Source organism: Chamaea fasciata, unplaced genomic scaffold (genome assembly GCF_029207755.1).
Source record: "Chamaea fasciata isolate MVZ Bird 193981 ecotype frontalis unplaced genomic scaffold, bChaFas1.0.hap1 SCAF_5, whole genome shotgun sequence".
Taxonomy (NCBI): Eukaryota; Metazoa; Chordata; class Aves; order Passeriformes; family Sylviidae; genus Chamaea; species Chamaea fasciata.
The window spans coordinates 52,645,791-52,667,739 of record NW_027094090.1 but is presented as its reverse complement, the minus strand read 5'-3'; the positions used below and the strand labels follow the sequence as shown (position 1 = coordinate 52,667,739).

At 42.3% G+C, this 21,949-nt stretch overlaps 1 protein-coding gene across 1 annotated transcript in view; it reads right to left on the bottom strand.

Moving 5' to 3' along the window:
* SCUBE1 (signal peptide, CUB domain and EGF like domain containing 1) overlaps positions 1-9,390 on the bottom strand; it is a 188,239-nt gene extending 178,849 nt beyond the window's left edge. The window contains exons 1-2 of the mRNA XM_066183682.1: positions 9,303-9,390; positions 6,347-6,469 (exon numbers count right to left, since the gene is read on the bottom strand). Coding sequence (XP_066039779.1) covers positions 6,347-6,469; positions 9,303-9,390 — 211 coding nt within the window. The remainder of the gene's footprint in view (positions 1-6,346; positions 6,470-9,302) is intronic.
* Between the last annotated feature and the right edge of the window lie 12,559 nt (positions 9,391-21,949).

The window sequence follows — 21,949 nt, the reverse complement described above, 5'->3', positions numbered from 1 at the left end:
GGGCTGTCAAAATGCAGCTCTGAGAGGTAGGACAGGGTCGGGAAGGGAGAGGAGAAAACAATAGGGTTCGTGACACATGGGTACTGATGGCCCTGGGAGCAGTTAAACAGGGCATGTCAGCCCAGCTAAGGGATATTCTGGTTTTAGTGGATGAACTACTGAACAAAGTTGGGAAACTAAAGCAATTTGAATAAATAAATAAATAAAATCAAGGCTCAACTCTGACCAAAACAAAAGCCCTATTCACTGAACAGAAAGCAGCATGAAGGAGGAAAAAGAAAAAAGTTATCATAAGCTGTTAATTCACTTAGGCTGTAATAAAATTCTGATTTAATACAGAATGTTCTCAGGAGTATTTTCTTACTTGCTGCTACTTCTCCACTTCCCCATCCCCCAAGAAAATTCATCCCCTGGTACAAGTTAGAAAACTCACAAGTCAGAATTGAGTACTAAACAGTGCCAGACAATTCTAACAAAAAAGGAGAAAGACAAAAGAAGAGATATAGAAGGCCTCAGAATTCAATGCTGGGAACACTTTTACCAGCCTAAACCAAATAAAATGCATCAAGCTACCCAATGAAAGAGAAAACAAGAAGGCAGTTACCAGCTCAAGTCAAAGGAGCTAGTTTATATTCTCTATCCTTCAGTTTTTGACAACATGTACTGCTTCATTGTGAAAGCTGCTTTCAGTGAAATCAGCACAGAGGCTCACCCAGAGTAAAGCCATAATCTGTGTGAATCAAACTGGGAAGGAAGACTTGACCCTGGACCAGAAATCCCCGTAAAATGTGGAGATGGCAGAGTGTGTTGCTCTTTGCTCAGATGGGCTGCTGCAAGCCAACCTCACAAACCCAGCAGCACAGACTTGGAGAACCAGGTCTCATGTGGAACACAGCCCTTAGGGGAGGGTGACATGAACTTCAACACATGACATAAGCACCATCTGTCAAGGTACTGTAGCCCCAGAAGGCACAGCAGCTTCAGCACCTAAATATCCACTGCAGGCCTCATTCAGGAGATCAAGGGAGTCCTTGAAAGTGTTAATTCACCTTCTACTGCAATTGGAAGTAAGTTAAGGAGTCAGTTAAGCTGCATTGTTCAGTGGCATCACTGTTATTCTGCAGAGACAGACAGAACAAGTCTAAGCTCACTAGAGTTGTGCAAGCATCAAGATGCCCGAGTTTCAGAAACCAAAGAACACCCAACAGTGTCCCAGCTCTCACAGGGAGTCATCACTGAAGATGACTCACTTAAGAAAGAATTGCTGAGAGCGGATTGATGGGACACCACGGAGCTTTTAAAAGAAATGGGATCATTTTTCCACTTAAAGGATATCCAGAGGTGCCTTACTTATCCCTGCAGACAAAAGGAGGCTCTAGTATGAGATACTGGATTGGGAGCTGGGAATAAGAAGTCTGGAAAGTCCTGTGTTTCCAGGTTGATTGATTCAGAGCAGCATTGTCACGATATTTGGATTCACTTTTTAAGAGCATGAGAAGAACACAACAAGTATTTCAAAGACCATAATAAAGTGAAAATCCAATGACTGAGACCATGAATGAGTTTCGTAAGGAAATGAAAGATAAAACAGGTCAACAAGAGTAAAACGATAAGATAAAATGATAATTCAAACCTGGAGAGTCAATCATTATTATTAAATGAAAGTGATGAGATGTTTTTCCAGTTGCTAAGATTTGTTTAAAATCCACTAAAAACAGATCTAACAAACAGGTACAAGTAGAAACTTGGCTTCACATCCACAAAACTGCTGAAGATGATAATGGCTGGTCAGAAGGGACAATTGGTCTGTGTTTCTAAATGGACATATGCAGAGGCTGAAAATACCTGTGACTGAGGCAGGAATGGTTTATCTTATTTTGAGATTAAGCCCATTTAAGATTTTGATGCTTAAACCCAGTGAGGTGCTACCACTGGGGCAATGAAGAATAAAGGCCTTCATTGCAGATTATTACCATCACCTGCCTATTTATCTAGAATGATTATTTACATTAAGAAAAAAAAACACAAATACATGAACACATGACCAACTTAAATCACTAGATCTGCACAATCCCACTCACCTAGCAGTCAAGCAGAACTGCTGCTGATATAGCACAAATTTCCAGTGTGAGCAGAAACCTGAAAATCACCCTCTCAGGCCAGACTCTACCAAGACTTTTTGCCATGGTATGCGTATGTTGCCCTCAGCAAGAAATCCATCAACAACATGATGAAGCTTCACAGGAAAATTAAAAAAAAAAAAAGAAAAAAAAGTCCAGCTGAAAGTTGTGAACATTTCTCTTCTGCACAAAAAGTTCAAGAAACATTCTAACAACTGTATGAGATTAATTATTAAAAGAACTGAAGCATAAGTCTGAAAATTCTATGAAAGACAGTGGAAAAAATGCTCCAAGAGGAAAATCTCAGTCAATATGGGAAAGCACAGAGTAGAATTTAACAATCCAGAAGCAACAGGTCCCAGTAAATGTGTCTTAAGGGTCCTACACATGTAAGGTATAATCCAAAAGGAAAAAACCAACAGCTAGAGCAACTCACTGAAATTACATTCCCACTGAGGATGAAAAGTAGGAAAAGGGAAAAAAATCAATCTATAAAATAAACTTAACACTAAGTAGATATAAAATGGGCATAGGTAAACATCAACCAACAACTATACAGAGTATTTTAACCATTAATGGTTTGAGAGTTTGGAGTAGTCAGAGAAGTAGTATGGGGTAAAAACCCCAAACAACTGGGTTTGAGAGCTAAACCCCTTCATACACAGTTCAGTGACAGAGGATCCTACAATTGCAAACACGCAACATTGCATCGGAGACAAAGAATGCTCTGTCAAGGCATAAAGAACCCCAGGACCTGGAATCCTTCTGAACCTTTCGGAATTTCTATTGCTTTGACACAATTTTGTTGAGATATCAACCTGTGGGGAAGCCAAAATTCAGTGCTGAGAAGGTAAAGGACAAAGTCCTATGGATCATGAAAGATCATGCCTGCAGCTAAATCCAGCTCACTGCATTTGAGAACCTGACTAAAATCACAATGGGGAAGACTTCTTAGGTAACAGCAGGTCTGCCAGGGCAAGCAAATCAATTAATCATAAATTAATGGATTTTGTATATTGCTTAGAAATAGAGAATTTTTTTTAAAAAAGGTTATCTGGGTTGGACACATTATTCTGTCCTATGAAAATGCCAGCTAGAGAATTTGTGTTCAAGGAATATTGCTACATTATGTGATATGGGAAAATATCATGGCAATGCTAGACCACAAAGCTTTACAAACCATAACAGATACCTGATTAAAGAAACAAAAAAGGTGAACTGAAATCTACAGAGGGAAGCAGAAGACAGGACACAAGAAGAACGAGGAACTCTTCTGTCTGGAGAAATAACTGTGCTCTGTGGAGAGGAACAGGTCAAGTTGTTCAGACAAGAAAGCCCGCCAGAAAAAAAAAAAAAATGAAGAAAATGATCTGTGAACTGAAAAGTCATCCTCAATCCTCATAAACTCTGAAGAAACCCAGGCCAAAAGACATTTTGAGAGAAAATCAAAGTTCAGAAAGAAATTCCCTACTGAAGAAACTTAACAGACTGTCAGGAAAATGTTTCATTTCCATATAATTGCTGCTAGAGTTCTCCACATGTCCTTAAAGAATATTTATGTCATACGTATTTCTCCCCACCCTTCAGCTCATAGCAGCAAACCCTGAGCAAAATCCCGCATAAGTGGCTGGGCTCCACATTTACTGCATTGGCCCAAGGATCCCATTGTTTAGAAATAATATAAATAAATACACAAGAGTACACAAATACATACTGATATACTGGACACATTTGTACAACTATGTGCTCCTACAAATCATCCAAAAAACGCTACTTCACATACTCTACCCCTTGCTCTAAAATGGATTTTCAGTGTACAAAAGCAATGTTTAAGACTACTGTTTAAAATGAAAAAACATGCACATTTCTAAATTAATTGCAATGCTTCAATACAACCTAAATCGGCAGCTTACTAAAATTTACCAGAATGAATTTGACAGTATAATAATATCTTTAAGCTCACTGTACTGTATGAATGGCAATTCTACTTGTTCAGTAAAATCTGGCTGTATGGGAGAGCCTGGGCTATAAGTGAATTAGTTATGACATAAGGAATGCTCTTCAGATACGAAGCAACATTGGTAGATTGCAACAAACTTAGCTAAAGAGGCTCTTTTGGGATATATATAAAGACTGGGCTTTAGAATCAAGACAAGAAACATGTAATGACCCAGTTTTGGTTTTAGCACAACAAAAACAATCCAGTGGGCTTCATCTTTGTTAACACTCACTTTTATCTTAAAAGATAATTTCTAACAGCTGATCACTGAGGTTGTCTTGCCACAGAATACTTAATACAAATCAATTAAGTGGGTCTGTTTATTTCTGTAGGTTTTGAATACTTAACCTCAAGATGCAAAATAAACTCACTCGCCATGTACAGCAGGCCTGAGGGAGATCTTAGACCTGCCACTGACCCTTTGTGAAGCTTTCTGCTTCTACCAAAATTTGATATTAATTACCAACTTAAGACATGGAACTGATGCAGAATCTTTAGAACTGTTAACATAATACTTTAGAAAACAAGTTATATACCATGCACAGTAACACCTGGTTTAGACAGCTTATATTACCTGACTAATGCTGAGCATCCATGCAGAACATGTTGCAGTCTGCCCCAGTTTACTTATCAGACTTGTCAGACACTAAATTCTATTAGATATGAGTTTGGTATCAGACACAGATGTTCCATTTTTCTGTACATCATTACAAGGATCTATCTTTTTTTTTTACTACTTCCTGAGTTTAGGATTTTCTTTTTTTTTTTTTTTTTCCTTTTTTTTTTTTTTTTTACTGAGCCAAGGCAAGCCAGCCAAAGAGATACTTGTGTATTAGACAAGCACGAATATAACCCATGTCTACCACTACACAGAGCCCAACAACTAAAATATGAATAGCTCAAGCTAAGGGAACTTTTAATGTAGAAAACCAATACAGCAAGTACCAATGCCGAGAATGCTGTAACCTCCACAGATGCGGCCTTGGGTCTGCATTTTCTCAGAGTTCTCTAGCTCTTTCCCTGGAAGGGATGAATAGAGAAAGAACTGCTGCTGAATGATTATCCTGTTTGCAAGAAAGAAAATCTGGCTTCCAGAGGAACAGCAGCTCAGAGATGCTAGAGAACCAAAAGGTGGACAGAGTTTGTCAATTTAAGCCCAAGGCAGAAAAATATGACAACCACAAAAATGCTTTCTGAGGGTACTTGAACAAGCATTTTGGAGGTCCATGGAGAATAATATGTGGTTTCAAATTTTTGTAGACCAAATTAATTTCTAGGTCTTCAATCTTTTTAATGGACTGGCTATAGATGTTCTGCCATAGAAGGAGAGAGACTTGGAAGGAAAATGTTATACCTACTAAGCATCTACAAGTAGGAAAAAAATCACAGTCTTGCATCTTTTATTTGGAAGGCATTCTGCTGTGATTACAACATTTGTCCTTTTCACTAGAAAATCTCTCCACTGAGATTCAACAGAGAAGATGAGGTGCATAAAATCCAAAATATGAGTGTACACAGAGCCTAATAAAACCTGATAGGTCTTTTTCAATTACAAGACTGATGTGAGGACATAGAGAAGTAAAGTAAGTTTTTTCAAGTCTGTATAAGCACAATAATCTGAAATGCTTCCTTTTAACATAATGTTCCAAGGACTAGAAATACACGATCACGACATATGTGAAGTGTCACCGAGAAGCAAACTCCAGCGTCCTGTTTGAAAAGGTACAGAAAAACACCTTCTATAATTTGTCTGTGGAAAACAAGGTGAGTCCTTTCCATGCGCTCTCTGCTGGGGAGCTGGCCAGGGGCCCATCCCATCCCATCCCATCCCATCCCATCCCATCCCATCCCATCCCATCCCATCCCATCCCATCCCATCCCATCCCCGGACCACACCCACGTGTTTGGCGCGGCGCTTCGAGCCCCAGGGGCAGCGGGCCCAACACTGCCCAGGAGGAGCTGGTGCTACCGGGGAACGCCACCCCCTCACGCCCTCTTTTATATTTTATTCTTAAGAGCGGGCTGGCGGGCACAAGGTTTGCGTTGCCGGACAATTAGCAAAAGCAGCAGGGGGATGCTTGCCAATAAACACCCAGATTTGAGGTTAAGCAGCTGTAAATCTGCATTAATCGTTTCAGGAATTCAGCTATTTACAAAAGCTTTTAAAGAGCAAACAAATAGGAGAAGGAGGGGAGAAGAGACAGGAGAGGAGCCGGTCTGTCCTTACCTTCACACTGCTTCCCTTCCCCTTTGTAGCCCGGCTTGCAGATGCATTTGTAGGATTTTGGTGTGTTTTGACAAATTGCGTCGATGTGACAGTCATCCGTAGCTTCGGCGCACTCGTCAACATCTGGAAGCACAGAAGGAACCCCAAGGGGACAGATAAGAAGGGAGACCTGAGACGCAAAACCCCAGGGATAAAACTCCCCTTGAAGCTGTTTGCCTGCCTGCCTACCTAGTGTCATGCTGGAAATGAGAACATCTAAGGATAAATACCTAAACCGGCCAGTGTGATATTCCCCTCAAGTCACTTATAAGCACTGCTCCACGAAGCTGGAGGGACTCGATCTCACATTTCTGCACTATAAATGAAATAGTTAGACGCTAGAAATTAGCTTCTGCTGTATAAGTCTGCTGGAGACCCACATCTTAGTAAAAACAAGAGAAGACTTTAATTACCTATAAGAGGAGAAAAAAAAGACCACTTGCATGTTCTAGCACAGGGATTTTCTTAATTTATAAAGACAGACCCTAGTTTAAACAAACTATGCTGGTGAGGGAACGGGAAAAAGAAATATTTGAGCAGCAAAACCACATTAATGCTTTTTACTGAGAAGCAAAAAAATAAATAAATGGAAGACCATATGAAATTCGGTAAGGTAGAGTGGAGGAAAGCAACCTGCAATAACATCATCTACTTGGACTAATACTCATTTAGGAGGAAGAAAGTCCCAGCAGTCGTCTCGGCCCCTGCTCGGGTGGGTGCCTTACTGGGTAAGCCTGACTCTAAAAGGGGGGACCCAGACCACTTTCTTTGCTTCCAGAGTAGGAAGCCTTTACAAACATTTCAGTGACGGGCATTCGTTCCCTCCCTCGGACTTAAAGAGGATGGGGAGGGAGGAGGATCAGACAGAGTCGATATTTGGTAGTCGTGGGAATGTTAATGAAGTGAGCATAGGGAGAAAAAAAAACAAACAAAAAACCAAAACAAAAACCCCAAAACCAAACAAAAACAAAAAAAAACACAAACAAAAAACCAAAACCAAAACCAAACCAAACAAAAAAACCCCAACCAAGTCCGACCTATTGAGGGATGGGATGTGCTGGGAACATGGGAACACTTAGAGCCATGCCTAAGTTGCCCCGCCCCCCGCACTGCCCACTGCCGCTCCCCGGCCACCCCGGACTGCAGCGATGCCACCGCACCCCGGGCACACCATGCGGGCAATCCTGCACCTCCCGGGGGAGCTCCTCCTCGCCCCACGCCACAGCCGCATCTAGGGCTGCCGGGGGAACACGGGCAGGCAGGCAGGGAAGCGGGCGGGCGGCCGGAGAGGGACCCGCAGAGCTGCACAGAGCACAACCCCCGCTTCATGGTCAGGAAGTACCGAGGAGACAGGGGTGCCGCGGAGGGAGGCAGACGGGCATCCAGCGAGAGGCATGTGCAGTTGGTTTCATGCCAATTAGATTAACAGATCCTCAAAAAGGTGCACTAAAGTGAAAACAGTTTTATTGTTAGCTTAAAATCCTAACGCTAATTGTTTCAGAAGTGCTCACTCAGCCATCTCCAGTGATAACACACGGATCCTTCAAAGTCACCAGGAACAGGAGGGGGGCTATTTAGAGAGGGGAGAATAAGCAGACATTGTAGCATGGCACACAGCAAAGAACTTCTCTGAGAGGTGCAGACCGGGGCGGCCCCGCGGGGCACCTCTGGAATCCCAGCGAGAGAATTGCCCGGACTATATCTGTTGTTGTAGAGGTTTTGCTTTTGTATTTTTTTTTTTCTTCTTAAGAAAGAGGAGAACAGAACACCGAGCGTCGTAATTTTCCGGACTAAGGCAGAGCTGCTGTAATCTGTTACCTTCTTTCTTGTCCATTCGTTTATTTTTACCGCTGAGCCAGTTCAGATCTAGCTATGATTTACGTAAATTAGCTTAGGTGTTGCCTAGATCAGGCACAGATTCAGTCAAGCACAAGGAGAAAAGAAGTTTTGGGGGGGGTTTCTCTGCGTTTTTTTTTTTTTTTTTTTTTTTTTTTTTAATGCTTTGGTTCATACTTTTGAGTCATTAAACCGGCACCCATCAAGACCAGCAAAAGTGACAGCTGGACTCTTTATAATGCCGTCAAAAATTCAAACTGCATTGAGCCAAGGGGGACATTCACAGCAACCAGAGGATGCCTGGGAGTCAGGCGTGAATGCCAATGAGTCAAATGAAAGGGCAAAACCAAGTATGAGCCCCTGCTCTGCTCCACATCTCACATTGCATTGCTCGGACTTTTAAGAACTTCTAGGCTGACTTCGTTCATTTTGTTACATTTAAACTCCTTCATCCGAGGAACAGGGATTTTTTTTCCACACCCTCCCCCTCCCGCCTGCCCCCGCTCGTACTTCACCTTAAAAGATTTCTCCTCGCAAAACTTCAGAGCCTTCATGTATTTCCTTCAGAAATCACACTGGGCTTGCAACATTCCAAAGCAGATAGGATTGGGGGGGTGTTTGATTTTTGGTTGGGTTTTTTTTTTTTTTTTTAACACCGAAGCAAAGACAAAGTATAATTACAGCTATTAAACTGATAGGAGCGCCGCTGTTAAAAAACACCAGGTCTTTGGGTTAATGCGCAGACAGAGAAAACCTATGAAGATATCCCAGCCAACGCTTGCTCTGCGGAGTCTCCAGGGCTCAGCATAGACTTATCTCGCAGGCACTCAAGGAAAGTAACTTTTTCTTCCCCATCTCTCCCTGCAGAAATCCCTCGGCTCCGGCTGTGTCAAACGCGAGAAAACGCCTCCCCACCGCAACTTCCAACACCCTCGGCGCTACGAGCAGCGAGAAGCGACCTCCCCCTGAGCACCTTACGGCGGGCAGAGGAGAGCGGACAGACACGGTCCCCCCGGGGCCGCGGCTCCGCGCCGCCCGCGCCTGCGGAAGGCTGCAGGGCGGCGGAGCCCCCTCTTCTTACCTGCGCCCCCGCTGCCTCCCGCCAACCTGCCGGCCCAGGCGAGAGCGAAAAGCAAACAGCAGCGCCGCGAAAAGCAAACAGTGCCCATGATAATGATGCGATCCCCGGTGCCTGTCTGCGATAAGGGACGCGCTCGGGGCCGGCCGCGCGGAGCCGCCGGCGCTGACGCCCTGACAGCGCCCCGCTGATTCGCCGGGGCTCCCGCGGCGGGGGCGGTGCCGGGGCGGGCCGGGGGCAGAGCCGCCCCCGCCGCTGCCCCCGCGCCCCGCCGCCCCGGGGAGGGGGTGCTCCGGCCCTGGGGAGCCGGTCCCTGCCCCGGGCGGGGTCTGCTGGCGGGGCGTGCGGCGCTGCCCGGCGTGGCAGAGCAACCCGGCTCGCTGCCGCTCCGACAGGTAGGGCCGGGCAGGGACCGGGCAGCATCGCCACCCTCCGCGCTGCGCCCCCCCGCGGCTGGGGCCGGCGCTGCGGGCGCGCCGGAGGATGGACGGACAGACAGACGGACACCCCCACGCCGCGGCTGTGAGGGCAGACAGGCCGGCGGACACTGCCCATCTCCTTGGCAACCGCGACCAGGGATCCTTCCCCCTTCTCGGGTTCAGGCTAAAAGACAACTTTTTTTTTTTTTTTTTTTTTTCCTTCCCCCCGCTCCCCTGCCTACCTCCTAGCTTCAGCTACCTCCTCTCCCGCTTGCCACGGGTCATCACCAGCCGCTGGCTTCCTCCAGCATTTTATGGGCTTTGCTGCGGAGGCCAGTGCGCCTTTCCAGCCCTGGGTTTGCTCCTCAAAGCCCTTCACTCGGGCCAACCACGGGTCCGCAAGTGATCCCTGCGGTCCTGGCCCGTCCCGGGGGAGATCTTCTCCCCAAAATCATCTCCGCCGCAGATGGAGGTGTGTTATTGTCACCACCACCTTGGAAGCGAAAATCCTTCACTTTCGAACCCAAACATGAGACATTTCTCCCCCCCGAGGCAAGCTCCATGACCCTAAACTCTTTCAGACTGTCTTCAAAGGACTGAAATAGCTGGTAAACATCCCTTATTACGGCCGTGCCGCCCCTCTTCGCTCTACACCTTTCGTTCACAGCTACCCCACTGCTGAAATGCTTTGCTACTTTAGGTTGTTTCAACTCCTAATTCCCGTGAGAGGCTGTCTGTCTGTCGTGTATGAATTCCACTTGGCGTCTGCAAGATAAATACACCCTGTCATAGCCTTAGATGCCTCTTTTTGACAAGTTCCTCCCAAATGTATGTATATGACATTATAATACACTTGCCCAGAAAGTAGCACTATTAAGTACTTTTAAGCTTGAAGAGATGGGAAGGAAATGTAAGAAGAGTTGCTCAGCCCAGCTGCGTGTTTAGTAAAACTCCACACCACGGTCCTTATCCTCCAATAAAACTAAACCACTACTGCACGCTGCCAAAGCTGTTTGCTTTCCGCGTGTTTACACCCCTACTTTGGGCATTCCCGTCCTTAATCCCTTAGGGGTGGGGTTAGGGGTATTGCTATTTTAAATCCGGACGCTTATTTTTTGTGTGTGTGACCCGGCTGAGGTGCAGCGGTGGATTCCATGCCCGAGCCTTCCATGGATACACCACGGCGCGTCCGTGCCGCGGAGGTCCCCAGAGGGACCACACGGTGCCTTGGAGCGCCACCTCGTGACCGTCACAGCAGAGCCACCCAAGGGCCGTTCTTTTCCAAGATTTTGGAAGACGGAGTTTTGTCCTAGGTGAAAAGTAAGGCTAAATCTTCTCTCCCTCCCCCCCCCCCCCATTTGTTTCTTTCTAAATATTTCACAATTTGCCTTTTCGTTCAATTTCATGGAATCATACTAAAATTTATCGTGGGATAAATAGTTCAAAAAAGTTTATATTTCATGAAGGAATCCACTAGAATTGTCTTTAAACCAACCATCTCAACTTTTAAAAAAGCCAGAGTGCAATGAAGAAGTTTGCCAAAGCAACAAAATACTTCCACTGCCTTGATGACTTGCTCTCTGCTGTGCATTAGAAGTGTCATGTTAGCTGCATCTGTTGAGTTACAGAAATCACCACACTGTGATCACCACTGTGTGCTGCCTCTGTACATTTGTAATCTATAACACCTGTATGGCACTCAGGAAAGGCAGTCCCCTTGATCCGAATCTCACATTGTCTATATATTTCCTCATATGCTCCGAGGGTGGCATACAGCTGAAAAAATACATGCATACATACATGAAAAAATGATCAGGCATCCGTTTTCTAGTGAGCTTGTTGTGCATTTCCTTAAACCAAGATCCTGACCGATAGAATACATGAGGAAATACAAAATTACTGTATTTATTAAAAGAGAGCCTGAACTGTAAGTCAAGATTATCACATAAAATAAAGAACATCATCTATAATGTCAGGCTGAATATTTCCAGATGGGTCTTTTCAGTCTTCCTTGCTAAGGGACACATCTTAGAAAAGGGATCCTTGTAGATTTCCACCGTTTCCACATGTAATTATGTTCCTGTGCTTGGTTATAATAATCTAACATCATCTCTATGTCAATTCCACAAATAATTCTGTGAAAAATTTAATATTAGAAATAATGACTAAGCAGATTCTTCCAATGTGGACAGTAAAAGCCAGATTCATGACTAAACCTGCTCTGAGTAAGGGAGATAAGCAAGAGCTACCCAGGCTGCCAGTGGAGCCAGCCCAGCCTGGGGAGCATCTCCAGTGTTTCAGCTCCCTACCAAAGTACTTTAGCTCTGCCTAAAAACCTTTGAGCAGCATGTTAATTGGTTTCTAGTGTTCTTCCATACTAATGCCCTTAAAGCTTTGGCAACTATTCCAATAAAATAATAATAACGCTTAATAATAAAATAATAATAATAATGCTTAATAAAATAATAATGCTTAATAATAAAAGAGGTATGTTTTATTAGGCTCAATCTCTTTACAGAATACAAGGTCTATGAAAAGCTTCATATCAGGCAAGAGCATAAATAGACTGCAGCTGCAGAACAGTACCTCCACCTTCACATCACCTTCTCCCACAGACATGCACCATTCCAAAAGTGCATTGAAAAGACAGAACAGCATCTGCAGAATTACTTGGTCTCCCAGTTTGCTATTTATGAACACCTGTATATTGGGGCCACTGCTGCCTCAGGAGGCAGCACAAGCTATTGATAGTGCTGGGAATCACAGAAATCACTGAACAGCCTGGGCAAACTTGAACCAATTGCTTTACATCTGCATTTCTGTTCCTCTCCCTTCCTTCTGTCCCTCTTGTCCATTTTTCAGTGAAAGCCCACTGTAGCAGGGCCTGTCTTTCACTGTATTAATACAGCACCTCTCAAAATAACATACTAAATTTATTTTGTCTGTCTCCCTAATTAGGGCTTTCATGAGGCCAGTGAGGCATTTAAACCCTGACCCTTTTAGCTTCAGTTCATCTCTTTTTTGGAACTGTACTTCAAAGAACTGAGAGAGACCTGGCTCCCTTTGATAGAGGACAAGGAATCCTTGTGCCAGAATTTGTGCTGGGAGCACCTACACTTTGAACCCTGAACCAAGTATCACCAAACTTCACTTTAATACTTTCTATTGGGAAGAAGGCAACAATGGAAGGCCAACTCTTCCATGCAATATACACCATTCTGCATTTGTACACATACTTAGGAGAAGCTTTTGAAACTAACAGGCAATAGACTTGCATAGCAGCACATGCTCAATGCTGTGTTACTTCTTTCCAGGAAAATACAGCATGTAAGTTTCCCAGAAGTCAAGTAGCAGCATGCAGCTGAAGTAATTCAATGATTTGTTATTGTACATGGGAGTGAAAAACAACAACAAAAAAAGTCCACCATAATCCATAATGAAAGTTTTGCACAAGAAAATTCAGCATATAAGAGGAGAAGAATATTTTTTTCTTTTTTTCCTAATTGGAGGGAACTTTTTTCCTAATTGGAGGGAGCCAGGAATTATGTAGCAGCTACTGTAACAGGTAGGAGGGAACATTTATTCCATGGCTTTGGTGAGATCACAATCACTTTTGTCTCACTCTCCCATCAGTGAGACAATGTGTGAAACCTTGTGGAAGTAGTGGTAAATTTGGATATTCTGGGGGGAAAAAAAAGGGTGTAAAAAAAGTCAGTGCCAGACTTTGAAGAGACACATCAACTCATGCTTGAGGACACCTACTCTCCTTGCTGTTACCTTCCTCCAAAATTTGTCACCTGCTTCATCCAACTGTCCCTCCCCTTTCATTGCCAGGTTGCCAAAAGAGATGAAGACCCATGCAGAAGCATTTCCTTAATCCTGTAATTATTTTAACACAGTGGATCATGAGGCTCATAAGGCTCAAAACACCTTACTGAGCATTACTATCTACAAATCCATAAGCTTCTTTCCTCCTAAGTGTGAACAGTCTTCCATTCAGAAAAATGCTTTAACAACTAAAGAGTGGCAGGAGAGGACAGAGTAATGGAGATGCTCTTTTCCCTCCTGCTTGAATTATAACCACTGAGAGAGAAAGATGAGAACATTAATGAAGATATCGAGAATACCACCATCACCATGAAAAGTAGAGTAGATCTTCCTTTAGTGGTACTCACTCCACCCTAGTAAAAGCTTATTTTGCCAAGATGAAGGTTACATGTCAAACAGGTGAATAAGGACTTGATGCATAAAGAGCTGGATAAAACTTTATAACCTTCATTGTACAGGAGGCTGGTTACAGCAGTCTCTTGAAATTAATAAGGGACGCCTCCAAAAGCTGCAAGAGAGAACACACAAAACAAGGTTGTGCCTACTAACCGCTCTGGGATTATACATTAGCAGGTGGGAGAAGATGACAAGGAGCTATGGAAACACAGAGCTGAAAAGGATACCTTCTAAAAGTCCTGTCTGATGACTCTGTGCCAAAATAGTTTTAGAAGAGATGGTGATGTGTCCTTATGTTCACAAGGAGAGGGGCATTGGCATTCTGAAATGGTTTGGCTTTTGGAGGTTGGGGGCATAAGGGAGCCAAGAGGGAAATATCATGGGGAAAAAAATCCAATTGCTCTTTGTCCATCCATTAGCTTTAGATGAGAGTAGGATGAAAATTTTAACTCCATGACTTCTCCACTGAACACTTCAAAACAGTGATTTGTGCTAGGACAAGTTCTGACTCCCAATCTGCTGCAGATTACTTGTCATTGTATTTTAGCATTGGGAGTTCAGTTACTCTCAAAATGAATCTCACAGATTATTGTGATTGCAAAGAAATATGCTTTATTACTGCTGGTTTAACTCGCAATCCTCTTGAACACCTGGGTTTGAACACTTCAGAAATGTCAAGCAACTCAGAGGAAAGTCCTGTCTTTGGTATTTTAGGCTTATCACAGTTAGTTAAAACCTTAAATTGTGGATAGTGATTAATGGCTCTGGACTGCACAAGACAGCAAACAGAATTCTAGTAACTCAGCAGATGAGAGAAAGCTTTTGGCTTGTCTTAGGAGACATTTTCTGATCTCTTGTTTGAAAGTGAATTTTTTCTCAAAAATGACTACAGCTGGCTCTGATTTTTTTCTTCAAAGCACTTTGGGCCCTCAGGCTGAGCTACTTTCTGCTGCACCCATGATCTGTGGTCAGCTATCAGTTCCCTTTCCCGTTCTAATGAAGGCCCTGAACATGCAAGGAACACTGAAGCATGGACATATTTATCAGCAGGACTACTGTTGCCTATAGACTTCTGCAAAGATTGTCTCAGCAGGCTTGGGATTGTATAGCGCAGGATAAAGAGACAGGGCCATGCCCTCCACTCACAGTCCCTTTATTCTCCAGCACAGCTCAAAACCAGCTGTGGGGAGCAACATGGCTCTAATCCACATGGGCAGTCCTCTCTGCTCTGTGGAACACACCATGGCAGCAGTTCTGAGGCAAAAGCTGATTCAGCTTCACAGAGGACTTAATATTGTGAAATTTTAATTTTTTGCCAATTCAGAGCCCTGCTTACCTGCCCTCCCGCCCCTCAAAAAAATTAAAAAAAAAAAGAAAAAAAAAAAAAGGAAAAAAGAAAATAAGCCCAAAAACCTGCACAAGCCAAAAGCACTCATGGAAGCCCCAGGACTTGCAAAGGCTGCAAATTTTAACTGCAGCCTGGCAGAGCAGCTGCAGATGAGGGTGAGTTGGCAGGACATCTCCCCAAATCGTGGTAAGATCTTGCAAGACTCCTGCAACAATTCTTTTTAACCTTTCCTGAACCAAAACCATATAATTTTAACATTAATAGCAGCAACAAGACTCCAGGAAAATTCCAACAGGAGCTTTTTAATGAAATAAATTTTTTTCCTGACTCCACACTTCCACAAAAAATTAAAGGTTATTTCTCAGGACACCTTCCTGCAGACAGGAAGGAAAAATATCTGTAATGCAGCCAGCTCCTGCAATTTTCCTCCTTCCCTACCCACCTAGTCACAGAGGGCTAGAGTGAGATTTGTGTACTGACTTGAAATTCTACACTCTTCAGGGACGCCCACAGTACCAAAACTGCTCTCAAGATTTTCCCTTTAATTTGCTCTAATATGAAGAAAGTCCAATGCTGTTGAAGCTTAGATAGTTTTGCATTGCAGCATCTGTTCAATTTATTGCATGGACAGAAACTCTTCCATCAAATCCAGCTGGAGGACTAAGCAGCAGATCAGAGCATCAATCCCTCTACCAATCCAAGGCCAAGCCAGCTATGTAGTGGGAGCTATGTAGTACAGATTTCCTAAGATCAATGTGCTTATTTTAGTTCAAGTGTAAACATGTACTCATCCCCTTGTTTAGCTGCAGTCTTTACTACACACAATCCACAATTTAAGAGCCCATTGCTATATAAACTTAATCTTAAACAAAAAGCATGTTACGAAAGATGTGGTTGAGTTCAAGCCCTGACTTTATCCGGTAAGCCTGGCCTATTACCAGTAACAACTTTGATCCTAGACAAAATCTGCGTAGACCAAGTCAAGTTTCATTCTGAAGTAGGTACACATGTACTGAAATGTAAATGCACGTAATTCTTTGTACTGTAATTAAATGCATTTTAATTCAGTTTCACTGTTCTTTCAACAGAGCTGAACTGAGATGGGCTTTGATCAGGAAGCCTGCATGTCTCCTGCTGTGACTGTAGCCTTAACCTCTTCAGCTGTGGAAAAAATACTATTTTATATATATATATATATATATAAAAAATAGTATATGCACTCTAGCTGTCACCTGGAGAGACCAGTGAGTAGCAGGGGGATAGCAGCAGAGGTTTAGGCCTGCAGTCCTGTAGCATGAGCACTGTGGGGCTCACCTGGTGAGAAATAACTTTCAGAGCAGCATGACACCGCAACCAAAAGTTCTGAACGAGAACAGGCAGGGTCCTGTCTCCCATGGTCCTGTAGTAACTCTTTTCCATCTCCAGGCATGCTCAGATTAGCTAAGGATTGTGATAATTAAGAAGTTTCAACTGTTTCCCAGTAAACAGAATAGTGCTTCTGAAACTAGAAGGATTCAAAACAGGGAGAAGATGGTTTTCCCTCATTGTCTTTTAAGGAAGAAGGATTAATCTCACAATAGAATCTTTAAAATACTTGGATGCGGCATTGTAAAGTTAATATTCTCATGAAGACAACCAAGTCTAGAGATGCCAAGATTATTGTATAATTTATAATAAATTAATAACACATAATAATTTCAATAATTTAAAATTATAATTGATATACATTATGAAGTATAATTATATAAACATGTAGAATTATATTGATTTTACAATTTATATCAGCTGTTCCTCGCATTTTTAGGTATTCAAATGCTTAAAATGTTGATTCTGTGCACTGTTACAAACCTTATCAGCAGTGAAAATGAACATGTTTTAGTTGGAAAGACTAAACAAAGGAAATGAAAAATGCAATATAGACCTAAGGATACAGTTGGGTGCTTAGGGTTTTAGTGGGAATACTATTTGCAAAATTCAGTTCCCACAGAACTGTGTAGCAATAGGAAAGTCCATGTCTTGTGTAGAATCCTGCTGCACTTGTCAACACACCAGACAAATCTGATGGAACCAGGCTATCATGATCTTTGTGGTTTATGAGAAACTTCCTACAGAGAAGGTACTACAGAAAATATCTAAGGTCAAATCTTTTCCTCAGACTTTTCTACCACATCAACCAATGCCTCCTCTTCTTAAAACAAAATAGAACAAGACCAAAAAAAAGGCCTATACACCTGTGTGTATTGATTTTTGCAGTCCTAACCTGAGTTTAACAAAACAAAAGGTCTACTAATCTTCATTCCTTCTAGCACATTTTCCCAAGTCCTAGGACCCTGTTCGAGTCCCATGGTGGCTGCAGGGATAATTGCAGCTGCTGTAAGGGAGCCTATGGCTCACAGGCCGTGTTGACACAGACACCAGCCCTGTTTCCCAACACTGCTGTGAAGGACCCAGTGGAGATCCCTCTGCAGCACAGAAGAACACCCCTCCCCAGACCCCTCATACTGCCAGCATGCTGCATCTCAGTGGTAGAGTGAATATCTCACATTTTTTCCCAGTAATCATGTTTAAAAGAACCAGGAATTAAGCCAATCTGGTTGCCTACTTCATCCTTAAAAGCACACCCTGCCTGGTTACACACTTGCAGAGGCTTTGAAAATACATAATTCTATCCAAATATATAGCGATGATTCCAGAACCACTTGGAAGCCCCAATTATAATTTTCTGCTAAATGAGTTCTCCTCCCTAAGGACTCTCCAGAGGAGCCTATGCTTTAGTGCACTAAGCTACCTATGAGATAGCTGAAGCTCAGACTAACTCAATTCCTGACAGGCAGCTGCAGTTTCAGCTGGTGTGAAATGGCAAATAAGAGAAGATTATCAAATAGAATTAAATGCAGCATCCTCAGGAGGCCTGGATATAGAAAGGGTAAAATTCCACTCACCTTAATCCTGCATATTATTTTGTTCTATTGAAAGGCCATGGCTGAATGAATAAGACAGCAGGATTTAGTCTCATATGTTTATTGCTTCTCTTTTCAAATTACATGAAATACACAGTGCAGACCCATTATTAGTGTTGCTGTTTGTTAGTATTATTATGTTATTAGACATGGATTGGATTAACACAGGTGTAGTAAGTTACAGTGAAAGTAGCTTACGGAAGATTACAGCACAGCAAGGCTTCATAAAAGGGTGCTCAGAGCGCTGATGAAATCAGAAAAATGCATACCATCACAAAGTGAAAATACAGCAGGTGCAAGCTACTGACTGCTTGAAAGCTCCCAGGTAAATTCTCATTGTTCTTCAACTTAAATTACACATCTAAAATAATTTGGAATTAATTTCAATCAAATACAATTGAATTAGAGAAGCAAAATCAGTACTTGTGTCACCAATTTCCTGATGAAAGAAGCCTTGGACACCAAAAAGGCCAGATGTATGTAGATATATCTACGTGTTTCACGACTGCAGATAGTACATTTAAGATCCTCTTGATGTCCAGAACCTGCATGAAACACAGCATCCCTCTTTTTTTACCTAGAAAGAGACAATTTCATCTACATGTTTTTATGGAGCTGACACTGAACATGGCAGTACCTACCTTCTACAGCTTTCCCTGTCTCTTTTGTCTTCAGCTAGTGCTTAATCAGGGCACTAAATGCTTGAACAGGATCTCAACTTTCATCTGCTTTCTAGCTCTGCAAGTCCAACCCCACAACTCAGAATAATGTAGAGCTTTCTACTAGCTTTATTTGGCCTTCAGTTGCACACTCATCTTTGTGTGAAGGTTTGTACAAACCCTGCCAGATATAAACAACAAGATGAACAGCTCTGCAAAGTGCAGAACAGCAGTGGGAGGCTTGCCCTGCATGTCTCAGTTCAGCCTGAACACAACTGAGGTGTAGTAGATCCCACATCTCTCTCTGCAGGGGAGAGGTACCATGAGCAGCTGGGCAACAACAGCAAGTGCTGCCATCTGTGCCACTCAGAGTCATCTGGGCCTCACTTGGTGCTTCCACAGCTTGCCAGCTACAGCTGATCAGCCTACACACTTCGTTTTGGGCAGAAAACAAATAGGAGCTGTCTTTGGGTACCAAAGTTACATAAAATTCACTCCATGCTAGGAACTGAGAGGGTGCAGCTCCACAATCACACCTCTATCAAGCTATAGAAATGCCAGCAAGACTCCAATTTGCAATTTCAAAAATTATTTATGATGAGGCCTGTATTCTACAACTCTCTTCTGTTGAAAGAGATTGATAAATATTCATGAACTAAGTCTCATAACACAGTAAAGGAGAGTATTATTATCCCCTAGTAAAGATAAGGGAGAGATCATCAGAGAAGTTAAATTACTTTCTCAGGTTCACATGAGAAGTTTGGAAAACCCAGAAATAGTCAGAGTCAGTATTTCAGAAGGACTTTCAGGTGTCAGCATTATAAACGTAAGAGTGGCTTGACACAAGGACTGCGAGCTCTGTGCCTGTTTGAAATCAGGCCACTCAAGAGGGTCCACAATTAGGCAACCACTGCTACTAATGACCTTGGCAAAACTTAGTCCCTATTCTTGACTGCTGCTCCACAGTCTTCAGTACTGCAAAGTGCAATGTGCTGTCCTACCAAAATACAGTGGGAGCTAATTAAAGGCTGTAACTTATCCCTAGCCACCCAAAAATTAAAGCCCCACATTCATTAAGCACTATTTTCTTTTCTAATCAGTTCAACAGAGCTTAAATGCATTATTTTTACACTAGAAATTTGGGATAAGTCCTGGGTATTGCAGAACTGCTATGCTCCAAGAAATCCTTTCACTCAAAAATAGAGGATTACAACAGCTTCTATAAATATAAATTGTTTTACAGCCAAAGACAGACATCTAGTTTTCACTGAAATTAAGCCAGCAAATCTCTTCTGCCAGTACTGTAACAATGATCATGCTGATAGTGTTGTTTCAGTTTACCAAAAGCCAGAATCCAATATGCTACAAATTAGATCAAGCACCAAATGATAGGCAATGTGAAAGGAAATGAATACTAATAAAAAAATGTAAACGTTTACATTTGTTTGCTGAGTTCAAATACAAACCCAACATACACAAGCAATCTTACATTGAAATATAGCTTTATTTTCCCCCTGTTACTGTCGTGTCCTCCCCCCCTACCCCCCCCTCCATTTTTTTTAAACTTAAAAGCAGATTATGCAGACAAATATATTATGAGAGGGGCATATTTAAGTTGTAAGGTTTTAGGACAGGGGAAGTAAAACAGGGCTCAGACCAATTAAAAGCTTTAGAGAAGAAAGGCAAATCAATTAAAAATGCCAGAGGGCAAAAATTACAGAGAAAGAGAAGAGACTTTGACAAATTTGAGATAACTCTGTTCTCCACAGTCCTATAATGGCAGATGAAAATAAGCTGCCCTCATACCCACAAATATTCAGGGGAGAATAAGGCATTTGATATCTCATGGATAAAACAGATCTGTGCTTCACACGTGGAATAAACAAGCCACAGGACTGAGTTAGTGTTTTCTGGGTACTTTGGAGAAGAAAAGCAACGTATAAAATGTGAGGTGTTATTTTTAAGACACACAAGCAGCCAGCCTTCCAACTCAGCTGCTGAATTATTAGTCATATTGATCTGCTACTGCATTATTTTTTACACCACAAAACCCGTTCACTCTCAATAGCACACAGGCACTGAAAACACAATAGTCATAAAAAGATTTGCAATCTGGAACTTCAAAGAAATAATATTCCAATTTTGGCAGCTCACTAGGAATAAGAACCCAAACTGCCATTGCTGAATGTATCCTTTGACTGTAACTATAATTTAAAAGCATTGTCCGATGTAATTTCTTCTTTTTTTCACACATTGATTCCAGGCCAATTATTTATCCCCCCTCCCCCATAAGAATAGTGTTTTGAAGTCAGCCAATGAAACATGTTTTATTTAAGGACTATATTCCTAGAGCAATGGAATGGATTCTTTGGAGACCTAAAGGTTGCAGAGCACTTCATTAGTTCCACATAATGAAAGAATGGTGCAATTGAAGGAGGTCTCTAAGGGAGAATGGTGTGAAAATTAGAGACTCGTCTGCTCACTTGCAAAAAGAAAAAAAAAAAAGAAAAGAGAAAATAAAAAAGAAAAAAAAGAAAGGAAAAAAATTGAGAAAAAGGAAAAAAGGGGGAAAGAAGAGGGGGAAAAGGGAGAAAAATGAGAAAAGGAAAAAAAAATTTGTGGATTTTCTAAATAAAGCACACTGTCCCCATTCAGCCCATGGAGAAAGGGTGCCTACTCAATCCTCTTACCGTTGACAATATAATAAAACCAGAGGAACTTTTTTGAAGTAGATCTGCACATTCCACATTTGGATTGAGGGGCAATGGACTGTTTAAATTGCTATTTACATTTCCAGCTGTTTTACCAGTGATTTGCCCAACTTAATAGCTCTTTAAGCTTTTAAACAAGAAAATAGCTATTCTCACGACTCAAAGAAGAAACCATGGTTATTTCAGTCTGCCTCTATTGTAAAAGGCTTAGACCCCTCTCTCTTTATAGATGCCCTTCCCTTTATAGTACTTCCCTTTTCCATCTCCTCATTCTTTCTAAACCTTCTTCCATCTTTTTAGCTCACTTTTTACATTATATACTTTTAGCA